At 40.5% G+C, this 14,326-nt stretch overlaps 1 protein-coding gene across 1 annotated transcript in view; it reads right to left on the bottom strand.

The window, feature by feature from the left end:
- ST6GALNAC5 (ST6 N-acetylgalactosaminide alpha-2,6-sialyltransferase 5) overlaps positions 1–13,985 on the bottom strand; it is a 177,578-nt gene extending 163,593 nt beyond the window's left edge. The window contains exons 1-2 of the mRNA XM_079129322.1: positions 11,805–13,985; positions 10,765–10,995 (exon numbers count right to left, since the gene is read on the bottom strand). Of these exons, the coding sequence (XP_078985448.1) occupies positions 10,765–10,995; positions 11,805–11,819 (246 nt within the window). The 5' untranslated portion in view covers positions 11,820–13,985. The remainder of the gene's footprint in view (positions 1–10,764; positions 10,996–11,804) is intronic.
- Positions 13,986–14,326: the final 341 nt, after the last annotated feature.

The raw sequence follows: 14,326 nt of genomic DNA, 5'->3' as shown, positions 1-14,326 counted from the left end.
CTGGAATATAAGCAGCCTGTTATCATTTTCTGTGCTTTCATTGTTCAAAACTTGTATAAGTGGAATAAAAATGAAATGAATCAGCTTTATGATTTTCAACACAAGGTGGAACATATACCACTTCAGGTAATGTTAGACAACGTGGATACATCCCCGACAGCAGCCTGGCAGGTGCGACAATGCCAAGAACTCCAGATATGGTCCCATAAACCCGAACTTCATTTAGATGTACAGTATACATTTTTGTTCCCGATCAAATGCTTTTGAATGAATTAGGAACCAGACTCCCTCTTGACAAGTTTTACATTACTTTATGGCCAATTTCCTTCTGATGCAAGTGGAATGGAAACTTTCCTTAAAAGTTGTTAACAAACTTAAGTGATTTAAAAGAATGGTAATTGCTCTCTCTATAGCAATGTGGGAAATGAAAGGAGAGGAAACCACTACCCATACTTCCAATGGATCTACACCTGGTAAGATTTATTATGTCACAAAAACTCCCCTGACAAAATTATTCTAGAATAAAGTCTACCCACCCCACTGCAGAATTGTTACATAGTAAAGTTCTTGCCAGCACACTTATTTCACATCCCACCGGCTCTGCTGCAGGTGGAGGGTTTAATTCCTATTGTCTTCAGCATACATTTTGGAGTCTCCATGAATAGCTCATTTCAGTCCTAACCATAACACCACTTCCTGTTTTGCTCAAGTCAGTATGTGGTATTAAGATGCACAGCAAGGTTTGAAATTAGGCAAAGTTAAAGTGCCATCTGGGATCATCCTCAAACTCTTTCACCAACTACTGAGAGACAATCTTTTTTTTTCTTTTTTCTTTCTTTTTTTTATTGTAAACAAATGGGATACATGTTGTTTCTCTGTACATGGCGTAAAGGCGTACCATTTATGTAATCATAAATTTACACAGGGTAATGTTGTTTGATTCATTCTGTTATTTTTTCCCTTCTCCCCCACCCCTCCCACCCCTCTTTTCCCTCTATACAGTCCTTCCTTCCTCCATTATTGCCCCCTCCCTAACCCTAACCCTAACCCTAACGCTAACCCCTCCCACCCCCCCATTATGTGTCATCATCCGCTTATCAGCGAGATCATTCATCCTTTGGTTTTTTTGAGATTGGCTTATCTCACTTAGCATGATATTCTCCAATTTCATCCATTTGCCTGCAAATGCCATAATTTTATCATTCTTTATGGCAGAGTAATATTCCACTATATATATCTATATATCTATATATATATACACACACACACACACACACACACACACACACACACACACCACAGTTTCTTTATCCATTCATCAATTGAGGGACATCTAGGTTGGTTCCACAATCTGGCTATTGTGAATAGAGCAGCTATGGACATTGAGGTGGTTGTACTGAGAGACAATCTTGAACCACAAACCTTCTGCTATTGGAGCAGCCTCATTCGGACTGTGTGCATGGACACTGTGGAGTGGGCAACCACAGAAACTTAGGGCAGGCAGGGACCTAAGGAGTCTTCATCCTCTGGTCACCAGGATCACTCACTCACACAGACCACAAGTCTTTTACTTGGTCCCACTTCTTATAACTATTCCAATCTGTGCAATGCCAAAGCCAAGTTGACCCACTGAAATACACATCTGATGGAGTTACTCATACACTTTACTCTTTAGAGATTCCTCCAAAGCCCTCAGGATAAAATCCAATCTCTATAGCATGTGAAGATTCCTACCCAAATCTGCACTGTGATTCTATTTCTCTGCCTCTCCAAAAGATTTAAGTTCCATTGAGTCAGGGATTCCATCTTATTTATCATCTGTTGCCTTCTGGGTCCTGGACACAGTGCCAGCCACAAGAAATTATTCAACAAAGGAGGGAATGAGTGCATATTGTTCAACTTCCTCTTCAGACTAGATCAGGCCTAGAAGTAATGTGACTTACAAGTTAAAAGCTTGGGTATGTTGCCCTGCCTCCCAGGATAAGAAACTATTCTCAAATATGGGTATCATTGCATCTCAACGTCTGTTCTACTGTTCTGGAAGGTTCATCAAGTGCTGCTCTATTTTAAAGGGACAGCAGAAATTGAAGTTATGTATGCCACATATGCAAAGTCCTTCTGTCCCAATTTATCATTTCTGTCCAGTCCCATGATTTAAATAAGTCTATGAGCCAGATTTGCTCAAATTTCTTGATAGTATGTATAATCACAACAGGACTCTGTCTACCCAATATAGTACAAAGACTAATTGAACTTTGACACATATGAGGAATAGTTCTAGGTCATGGAGATACCAGCATGGATAAATTACATTCCTGGCTTCAAGAAGGTAGTCTAGTCCAGGAGATATGTGTAAGGACAAATAATTGCAATATTGGATGATTAGAGGCATGTACAGGATGCCAAGAATATTTCAGGACTTGCCAAAGCATTCTAATTATAATACAGTAATGCACAGTAAAATGACATTTTGGTCAATGACAGACTACATGTATGACAGTGGTCTCATAAGGATATGTCACCAAATGATGTCATAGCCATCTTAGTTTGTGTAAGTATATTCTATGATGTTTGCATAACAATGAAATAGCCTATTGATGCATTTCTAAGAACAGTCCTTGCGGTTAAGTGCCATGACTGTATGTATTTCCTTCAGTGGTTTACCTGTGGACGGGGATTAGATTCTTTGTCTTGTTTCCCTCTCCCCTATCATATTAACACATAGTCAATGCTCAGGCAATACATGGTTGATTGACTGATGCATGGGTGGCCTAAGAGTATCTACTCTATGTGGAAGTTGTACGTGGAAAAACTTTAGAATGGAAATACTTTAGCTGGATCTTAATGAATGATTAGTTCTCTACCTGGCAAATTAAAGGAGGAACAGGTACTTCTTGCTGAAGGAAAAGCTGATAAGTGTGAAACAGCAAGCTGTGTTTCCAGGGCATGTGGAACCGGGGCTGAGGGGAGCTGTGGGAGGTGAGGTTGGAAAATAGGACAGGCAGACTGTCGAGCCTTCCTAGGGTGTCTGAACTTAATCCTCTAGGCAATGGGAAGCCACTGGAAGCATTCAAGGAACATAAGCAGATCTGTGAGTAGAAATGCAACAAAGCTTGCAGTTCAGTCAGTGGAGATGTCCCATATGTGCAATTAATTTCCAGAATATGCTTCCTTATAAAAAAATAATTGTTTAACTCTGCATTTTAGGCTGTCAGAGTATACTCAGACTCTGTGAGGTTCCCAGGAACTCTACAGACACCTCCCTACCCATGAAGAGCGAATATAATAAAAAAAAATTCCTTTTCATACTGAGCTACAACAACTATCAAGGTTAATTTTCCCTACTATAGATAAAGTGGTTTTTTATTTGCCTGAAGTAGTTCAGAGTAAGTATTCTATCTCAGAATTTAGGGGGAGTCAATGATATTTGCAGAATGCCAGTTCCTCAAACAGTTGGTTAACTGAGTCTCCTGATGATGTTTTCTTCCCCACTGTGGAGAAGGTAATTCAGCTAAATGAGTGGTATGGCCATGGCATTTTCTGCAAATAATTAAACATGACACTCCTTTTGGTTCAGTGGACTTTTAAAGGCAAAATCCACCCTGATTTGCAAATTGCTCAAATTACATTAGTACCATGCATTTTATGCCACCTTTAGAGTACCCATTGCAAAGGGTCGTTGGTGGAAAAAAATTTTTAACTATCTAGAAGCATATTCTCATATTCATTTCAGAATAATAAGATCTTCAAATATTTATTTCTTTCCAATAACTGGGTAGGCCTGGGATCTTCATTTTAATAAATTCTGTCCGAATAACATTGAGTCACTACTTAAAAGATAGTGACACTGAATTTCCCTATGGTAGTGATGTTCATGTAAGAGACTCACATTTTATCCCTAGCTCTTCCACTAACCCATGACCTTGGGCAAATCATACAACCACTCATGAATTCCTTTTGATGATTTTTAAGTGTTCCATGTAGCTCAAAAATTCTGAGCATGTTTTAAGAGATCTGATTAGGGCAAGAAGGTAGAACTACAAATTGTGGCAGAAGAAATTGATATTTATGATTTGAAGCCGTTCCTTTTCAGTAACTCCAAGTGGTCAGAAACTCTTGAGGTATGCTTATGTTAGAAGAAATTTAAAATCCTTACATAGATAATACTCATTCACTTGACAAATATTTATTGAAGGCTAAGACACTCTGTAAAAGTCTGGGAATACAATGGCAAGAAAAAGGGGAAAAAAAATTTCCAGGTTCCAAAAGCTGCCTGTCTAGCAGGGAAGGCAGACAATTTTAGACAAGAAATAACAATAAACCAGAATAAGTATTATCATGGGATTCCAGCTATGAAGACAAAACACACAACTCAGATCTAACCTGGGCTACATGTCAGGGAAGGCTTCCCTGTGGCTGAGCTGTCTAAGCTGAGAACATACATCCCTGTGATTTTTATCTGGGAAAAATAGAGCATGCAATAAAAATGTTTATTTGTCCCAGGCCCAGAATAAGCATTTAAGAATAAAAGAGCTTGTGAAAAAGAATCAGAGTACATCTCATAAATACCCCTGTCCCCAAGTTTGAGCAATCATTTGATCATAAATTCACTGACTCCCAAGGGAATTCTTCTCTTGGATCAAGTTCAAGGGTATGGGTAATAATATTATTTAAGAGATGATCATTCACTGTCTTTCTGTACTTAAGATCCTACACAGCTGCTCAGAGTATATAATAGGTATACATGTTGATGGATGATATGTTTTAACTTTTCAAAGGCTCTTCTCATTTTAATCTCCCCTTATCCTAATACTTGAAAGACAGGAATTATATTTCATGGCCACCTGACCCTAGAGGCTTTGAAAATTCACCTCTAAAATCAGGTACCATGATTCCAGGGGACCTGGTTGTAAATATTCTGTCTTACGACCAATACAATTATATTCACATTCATCATAGCACAAATGATGAGATTTAGCTTGGATATGGTGTTTACCATTTGTTACAGAGATGGTCAGACCAGGTTAGTCCCTTCCAAGAGTTCAGGAAACCCTATGCCATGCCAAAGGAAAATCATAAAGAGAATAGTTGAATGTAAAATCAATCCCGTTTGAAGTTGCTTTGATACCCAACCATTCACTGCATGTTGTATACACACAAATTCATATAAGGGGCTAATAAATAATGGAATGCTAATTTGAAAACTTTACAAACTTCTAAGGTAATAATAGTGTTTACCTTGTTTAACAGTATCTAACTTAGTTTACAGTTGGAGAAAGATCACAAAAATTGCCTCCTTTTTAGTCTCAGTGCCTTGAATTATTGTTTCCTGGTTTCATATTATTATTCAACACTTGCTTTACATTTAATTTTTCTTACTTCTTTGCCTTTTCTAGCCAATTAGATCAAAGGTTTTTGAGGGTAGGAACTGTGTTCTTTCCCTAGAATGCCCAATTTAAAAACTATTAGGCTTTTGATGAATATTTATTAACAGGTATGATTAGTTCAACAAGCTCAAAATGAGTAAGATACAGAACTACTCATTGTGATGACTAAAAAAGTTTAAACAGCCAGGACGGTGCAACCTGTAATCCCCATGACTCGGGAAGTCCAGGCAGGAAGGTTGCATGTTCGAAGCCAGCCTCAGCGACTTAGTGAGACTCTGTCTCAAACTGAAAGATGGAAAGGGCCAAGGATCTAGCTCTGTGGTAAAGTATCCTTTGGCTTAATCTGCAATAGCAATAGAATATAAAAAAAGCAAAATTGCAAATAGTGATTCTCAGACTTCAACATGTACAAGAATTGCAAGAGAAGTTCATTAAAATATAGATTCCCACATCTTATTCTCCAACATTCTTTTGTTTTAAATCATTCCCCTCATTCCACCCCATAATTTATATTACCATTATTACTCTTTCTTTTTTCAAAACAAATTTAGGAGAAATGAGACATCTAGAGCTTTAGGATCACATTGATGTTTCTTGCAGAGATATAAAGTGAAGTAGCTCTGTACTTCTCTCCACCCTCACTGGCATCTATCAATAAATATTTATTGTGTACCTACTAAGTGCCAGGTACTAGTCTAGGTCCTGGAATTGAACTGATCAACAAGATATACAAATACTTGGCTGTCATAGCACTTAAACTTTAGTTAGGGGAGGGCAGGCAACAAATATTAAGATTTTTCTGGATATTCTATGCTAAAAGAAAAATAAAACAGGTAATGTGATAGAGAATGACCGTTGAGGCAGGGATTGAAGAATGTGCTTCACAAGAAGATGACATGTGATCTGAGGACTGAATGATCAGAATTAACCATGCAATAAAACCTTGGAAAGGGTACAGAACCTTTTCCAGGAAAAGGGTACAGCAGTGTGCAAAGGTCCTGAGGCAAGAAAGAATCAGCAAGAAAACCAACATTCTTGGAACTTGAAGGTCAAACTAGGAACAGGAGGGTGAAATGTCCTGGGACTACTATTAAGGGAAGCTGGAAATGTGCTCCGAGTTGTCAAGGAATTAAAGAAGGTTTTATATTATACAATTATTCAAACACTTCTCTTGTTAAAAGTAACCACCTCACTGCAACTCTTTATCCAGAAAAAATAGTACAGTTCTCGATTCTTTTGGCTTGCTGCTTTGTGGCAATAGCTTTATCATCATCAGATCACATTTTGTAATACCTGCTCACTGAAAATTAACTCACTTTGAATTTCATTAAGATCCAAATGATTTATCATGTATTGGATTACTCCAGTGCCATCAAATAGGGTCTAATGATTGATATAAAGTTGTCTTTAAGAATTTTCTACAAGAGAAATTCTTATTCCACAATTCTAAAAAAGATGTATAACATGCTCCTTTATTTTGGTTTTGGATAATTAAAAAAAATTCTTGCATTGATTTGTTTTATCCCTCTAACTGGATCTACACCAAATAGTAATTGTACTAGTACCACTACCTCTGAGCAGCTTTGATTTGTCTTAATAACTGAGTGCCTAAGAAAGGAAAGAGCCAAGGGCAAGCATGGTATTGATATGTGTGAAGTCCACTGCTGGGGGCTACTCCTGAGGTGGGGAGATAGCTGCTCAGCTTCAGCCCCCATTGATCACTCACTGCCCTTTCATAAGCCATCTCAGAAAAGGGCAGTCCATGTGACTGTGGGCCTTCTGTGATAAGGGCCTGTCCACTGGAAAGGGGAATCTGCTCACAATTTCATTTTGCAGGGTCCACCAGATGGCAAATGTCTTTATCTACCCCGACCAGATCCAGACTGGAAACTGAATTGCATTCTATGTCCTAGTGCACTCTGCTGCAAGACTTGGATCTGTTTTTTGATGGTTGCTTGGTTAAATATGTGTGTGTGTGTGTGTGTGTGTGTGTGTGTGTGTGTGTGTGTGTGTGAGAGAGAGAGAGAGAGAGAGAGAGAGAGAGAGAGAGAGAGAGTTTGGTTATCCATTATGCAGTTGTAAATGCAGAAGTTTCTCACAGCCATGAAAATTGGTTTTCTCCAAATATATCTGGCCAATCTGGTTAGAAATCAATGGCGTCCAAAAAATAGGAACTAGGACAGTAATGGCAGAACACAGATGCAGTAGCTGCAGTGATGGACATCCAACAAGATATAAACGAGTTGGTGGAATATTTGTGGAAAAAGGTCTGAGAAGAGGACTGAGAAAGACTGTCTAATAGAAAGCAAAATGCCTTCATTATCACAAGAAACTCTCAGTAACCTTCTTTTAGTCATACTAGAATTACAATTGCAGCTCACATCATTTGTGAAAGAGGAAATAGGGAATGTGACCATGGAAAGGGATATTTTAAGCTCCAACACATACAGCTCATCACTGACTTGACTTGCAGGGTATCTTTCAACAAAAGCACATAGTGATTTAATCTCAACAGTAATTTAGTCTGCAGCCATATAAGACAAGACTATCATTGCAGACAGGCTGTAATTTGTAAAATTCAGGTGCTGGGGATTAGGACTACCTGTTGAATTTAATCTTGGAGTTATAATGTTAATACCACCGTGTAACTGAACATAAACACTACATATTTATCAGTCTTTGGGACCTCCAGCTATGGAGATGTGAACAGTTTCCTAAACAGTATGTGTAACTCTCTCCAGACTCTGTAAATCAATGGCAAATAAAAAGTCTGTTGGAATTCTGATTCAATATGCAGCAGCATATGGCTTTGTGGTCATCACATTCAGCAGATCCTATAATTTTTCTGGGGCCTGATGTGAGAGTGAAAAAAAAAAAGCAATCTGAGTATCATCTGGCAATATAATAAGAATATGAAGGCTTTCATTTCTTACCCTCCCCGGTGTTAATCGTGGAAAACAATTCTTAGCAATATTTTAACAAATGATTTCCACCTCTGCCAAAGAAAGACTATAAGAAGATATCAAACAAAACCTAATTAAATACTAAGTTTTGGAGAGAACATAAACATTTTACATATGCACCTTCAGATGGGCAATAGAAATGGAACTCTGCCTAGTTTCCAGCCAGCTAAATAGTAGCAGTAAAGAGGTTCAGTGAATACATTTTGAGCAGAAGTTATATTTAGTTCTGTGGGAAAATTTGGGATGTTGAGTAAAGAGAAAGTATGGATTTTAAATTTGCATTTGTTCCTTTGCTTGGAGTGGGTAAACTTCCTTAAGATCTTGGATATGCAATTTTGTGATATGTTGGTTTTCTATAAAAGAATTCTCCCATTGATATTGATAATTATTTGCAAAGATGATCTTTTTCTTGCCAAGAATTCCAAAGATTTTCACACAGTATTTACCATTCACATAGCATTTCACAGTTTATAAAATTCTTTTACTAGATATTATTTCTGTTTTTCAAATAAAGTTTAAACATTTCTTCCAAAGTAGGAAAGGAATGTTCTTAATTTTAACTGTACAAGGTCTGATACATTGGAAATAGATAGAATTGAACATCTGTGTGAATAAACATTATTTTGAAAAGGAGAGTAAGGGCATCATTCTTTGTCTTAAACTATCAATATTCTTAGCTGGTATCTGTCTAGCAGTAGAATACAAAAAGGAAAGTATTAGGAATTTCTTTTCAAAAGCAGATCAAAGCTTTCAGTAAATTGATCTTTGGCATCCCTGTTAATCAAAACTTCACAAATGTTAGATAGACATTTCCACTCAACAATAGACATAAAAACCTATGAGTTTAATGTATTCATCAGACACCAGTTACACATAAACATTACATACATCCATAGTCAGAAGCCAATGTCAAAACTTTCCTAGAACTTCAGTCCTCATCTGTTGCTTGCACAAGCAGATCCAAAGTATGTAATCAATTGACAACCAAGAAATAAAGCTGAAAAGAAGCAAAAAGTAGAAAAGAAAGAAAAGCAAGCTAGCTAGCTGAAGCTGTGATTATAAAACCTGTGGCCCTCTGCTTTTGGATTTTAAATCAACCAAACCCCCCTACGCACACAAAATAATCACTTTCTACTCAAATTGCCCTCTCCTTTCTGCTTCCCTGAAATTTCAGTACAAGTTCCACCTTCTTAAAGAAACTTCCCTTGCTTCTTCTGAGGAATGTGGTCTTTCTTCTTTCTGCACCCCATAGTACTGTTTATAAATAACATTTACTATACATTTATATCTGTTTATACACATTTCAGGACATGTTGTCTCCCCCACCTGCCCCTCAAGGAATTCAAAGATCCCAAAAGACTGGGTTTTGCCTGGAATTCTTGGAACCCACCAAATCCTTGGCACTATTCATTGCACAGGTGAGTGGCAATATTTTTACTGCCACTGTTAAAAAGTTTGACTTTATCATGTAAGCTAAGAATTGTTTTTATACAAAAGGAGCATCTGTGAAATACTACTTTGATTCACAACTACAAAATTTGGTAACATAAAAAGTAAAAGAGTTGGAACGTTTCAAGAAATTCTGCAGCTTTGTAGAGCAGATACAGAGTGGAAGCCTGCTTTAATAAAAACATATTATCATCTTCAAATTATGAGGATGCACTTAAACTGCATTAAAATATCTTCAAAATCAGGAAACTTGATTAGGATTCTCCCAAAGGCTTCATACACTGAAACCAGAGATTTATTATTCCAAGGAAAGAAGGCTCAATTTTAAAAAATTCATCTTATTAATTATTAGCCAAACCATGCAGTAGCTTCCCGGAAGGCAAAGGAAAACAGGCTTTCAAGCCAATAGAAGCTGAGTTTGTGCCTCAAGTCTTCCGCGCCTGCCTGGGCACTGCTCCCCAGGGCTGAGGTAATTCAGCCCACAGCAATCCGGAGGAAAGATCAGAGGGGAACCTGCGAGACTAAGCAGCGACCGCCGGCTGGGCTGGCTGCGTCTAACCCACTGGCTTGATCGGAGGAACGCTGGGGCTGCTCCTCGTACCCTCCAAGGTTTCCTCCCACCAAGGCGAGACTTGGCTGCCAAACCTAAGGCTTAAGCGACCGGACATCCACCATCAACTGCAATCTTGGGGCTCAGAGGATTCTAGTTTCAGGGCCGGTTCCTGCTAGGGAATTAGGCTTTGGGATCCACTCACGCATCCCTATTCCCTGAAAAACTTTGCATCCTTTTCCAAATAGGAATTCATACCAAGTAGGAAGTAGCCCACCCCACCCAGCTGGTCTACTCCCCCTTCCAGCCTCCGAAGGGCACCTACTCACGGCACCTCCCAGCCCAGAAAGGGGAAGGCTCAGGTGTGCGGGATCCCCAAGCTGAGTGGCGGGCAGGCTGGCGGGCCAGCAGTCACCTTGTGGTCCGCCACGCCAAGGTATCCGTCCAGCGGCCGAGGTCCCGCGGGGGCTGCAAGGCGCGGCTGGGGGCTGCTCTCCGCTGCTGGCTGCGCGCTGCCGGTCGCGGGCGCCTGTTGTTGCTGCTGCTGCTGCGGGGGCCGCTCCTTCTGGCCGCCGAGGCTGCTGTACACGAGCAACAAGCTGGTGCACATGGTGGTGAGCGCTAAACACACTGCCAGACCATGGCGCTGCGGGCGGGCGGGAGAGAGGAAAAGAGAGCAGCTGAGTGTAGACCCGGGAAGAACGTGCCCCGCGGGGATACTGGCACAGCGGTCAGGCCGGCGGGGGAGCTCCGTTCGCTCGAGTGGCCCGGGTCCCAGCCCCACTGCGCGCAGCCGGGGCAGAGGAGACACCGTACCCGCGAGTACAGCAGAGGATGCTCCCCGCGCTTCGCTGCTCTCGGCCACCGCTGCCGCCCAGATCTCTCGGTAGAGGGCAGGTAGTGCGCGGCGCCCAGCTGAGGGAGGGAGAGCGCTCCCGCAGCGAGGACAGGGGTGGCTTCGCACTTTGGGGAGGGGGCCCTCTGTCCCAGCCAGATGGCTGGAATCTTTAGTCCTTGTACGCCCTCTTTCCCGGGCCCCTGGGGCTCTACCCCGGCGATCCCTGCAAGTTTGAAATCCCGCAAGGAAACCAAGAAAGTCTGCAAAGGTCCCCCCTCCCCGCCCTTCTCCGTATTTGTCAGGCTGTTGCTTTCGGGTATCCCCCTGCCCCACAGCAATCTGCCCACTCCTTCACTGCTCCTCCCGCTTTCCGCCGGCCCCTCGGACCACTCGCTGGAGATTCAGGAGCCGAGGCAACCCGAGTACTCATCCCGGATTCTGAGCCAGGCAAAGCCAGGATCCGGAGGGGGCGCGGAGCAGGTGGAAAGTTGTCCCTTTGTAACAGGCGACGTCGCGACACAGGGTTAGGCACCCCTCGAGCCACGCCGGTGCGCCCCGGAGACGCTGACCTGGAGGGTTCTCGCTTCTGCCCAGCAGAGTTGCAACAACTGACTCACCATCAGGGTCTTCATTTTGGGCACCTCTTTTGTGCGGAATCCTCAGGCACGCGCGTCCGGGGCCACTTTTTCTTGGAGGGTTTCCATGGTGGGTGATGGAGCAGAGGCGGATCGGATTTTCGCCCGGCTGCTGGCCGCGGTTGAGCGAGAGCCGGAGCCGAGCGACCCAGGAAGCGCCGCTGTTGCAGAGATTAGAGTCAGAATTAAAACTGAACCGGACCCTCGTAGTCTCTCAGTGATCTACACAACTGCCGCCTGCCGCCGCCTGCTGGGTCCTAAAGGCCTCAGCATACCCCCTCCCCGCCCCCGAATAGTAATCTTTTCAGCTGAGTGAAATTTCTGGGGCGAGAGAGTTAATTGTGTCGGTGTACCCACTTCTTGCTTCAAGGACTTATTTATCTTTTATGAAGTCATCAAACAAAAAGGAAGGAGAATCCAATTGGATCTTGAATGCGATAGCGATCTGAAAATTTGCAAACTAAATTTTATGTTTTGTAGTTTTGATAAAAACAAGTCAAAGCCCTATTTATATAGCTTTTACAATTTATGTTCACGGCCTGGAGAAATCTATCATGAAATTATTTTTCCTAAACCATTGTATTATTTCAGTTTTTCAGTTGTAAGCTTTTCAATTTACCCGTCCCCCTTAGTTTTACTTTTTCAAATTCAGTTACTCTCACGCAATCTTTAGATCATAATACATCACTTAAATTATGTCATTCATTATTTGCTTCAAAGATTAACATTTATATTTTCACCTGAACTTTGAGGTTCCTAATGTTCATCTAAATAATTTTAAAGTTTAAAAAACATTTGGCACATCATATTCATGTGATTAACTGAACCTGTAGATTCTTCCTAATTTCAATGAAGAATTTCTGGTTTCTAGAGATGAAACCGCTTATGGCTTATTTCATAAGAATTCTAAGACCTTTGGTGCTTTCCTTATGTTGTATACTGACCTGAAAGGGCATTATATCACATTCAGAACTTCGATTAAAATTAAAAACATTATTGTTCTGTGTTGGGCAATTCACAATAGCCTGTTTAAGGATACTCCCTTTCCTATATTAAATTACAAATCACATTTGTTAAATGTTTAATTTAGCTAAAAACATATTTCTTGTTAAATTGCTCAGTGAAAATAGTTGTCTTAATGTATTACTTAACACTTCACCTGTAGCAGTGTAATGCTAAAGATTACATTAAGATGGAAATGATCAACAGGCCAACTGAACCATGGGCACAATAAGAGCTTTCTCAAGGCCAAAAAAGGCATTACAATCCTTTTTTAATCTTCACTAATCTACTGCTGGACTGATGATACAACAGGAACTATTTTTAACTTATGAGGCATCCTTCCATACTTCATATTAAGAAAGCTAAAATGATTGGCTCTATAATGAATATCAGTGCAACTTGTTAGTGAGAGGACAAAAAACCCATGCGATTTTGTCTTTCAAGGAAAAGCAAAAAATTGGAAACACTGTCCAACATTGCCAGCCTTGAAGCTATTTATTCAATTTGTGCTTTAGGCATGAATAGTACCAGTTGTTAGGGCAGGAAAAGCAGCAGCCAGAGGAGAATCTTATCGAGTCTTGGCAATTCCTTATTGTATGGTTGCACTTGACACTGAAATTAATGAAACAAAGGACCAACTTGATGAATCATTGCAAGCAGATTATCTGTGTTTCTCCAGGGCTCTTTTTGAGATGCTACTAGACACAGCTCTTGCATTTTTCAGGACTGTTCTCCCACCATCTAGCAAGTTGCCCAGTGACCAATAAAACACTTCTAATACATTTTGCCATGCCAAACAGAGCCATCATACTTATGATTTAAACTCATGGCAGCACGTTGGACATCTGTTACACGGTATGTTTGACCAAATTCATTAAGCTTATGCTTTTTTCCCCCCTCCCGGGATAGCAGTTAGTTACTTGCAAAATCTACTTATGAAATGGCCAGGATAAATTTAAAACTTTAACTCTGAGCTTCCTTTGAATGACTTCAAATATTAGATTAGATTGATGTGACTATTTTAGGCATTCTGACCTGAGAGCCAAATGGGCAAGGTCAGGTGGAGGGGAGGGCAAATAAAGAAAAAGAATAAGACAAGTTAATTCAATTTGATGATGATTTAATGATCACCTGTTACCTGATGGTTCTGTATTAGGGAACGCAAAGAGGAATAAAACACAAACATTTTCTACTCTCTGTCCGTGAATGAAACAAGTCCATGAATAGGCAATATAAGAAAAAGTACCATAGATTCAACATATATTTATCAAGTACCTACTGGGTTAAGCACCTACTCTGTTGAGCACCTACTATGTGCCAAGCATTGGGAACTGCTCTCTCTAAGGAGTTCATTGTCTGTTCCCAGATAACCCCTGTGAGCTTTTATATTATGAAGAACTAGGATCAATCAACTACCTGCCTGCTTATTTAAGATCTGAGAGGTCTGAGATGTCAAGGGCATCCATCTGTATTTATGCAACTTTATACACACCTTTAATTTA

The sequence above is a fragment of the Sciurus vulgaris genome (genome assembly GCF_902686455.1).
Source record: "Sciurus vulgaris genome assembly, chromosome: 1".
In the NCBI taxonomy this organism is placed as follows: Eukaryota; Metazoa; Chordata; class Mammalia; order Rodentia; family Sciuridae; genus Sciurus; species Sciurus vulgaris.
This window is presented reverse-complemented; position numbering and strand designations above follow the sequence as displayed.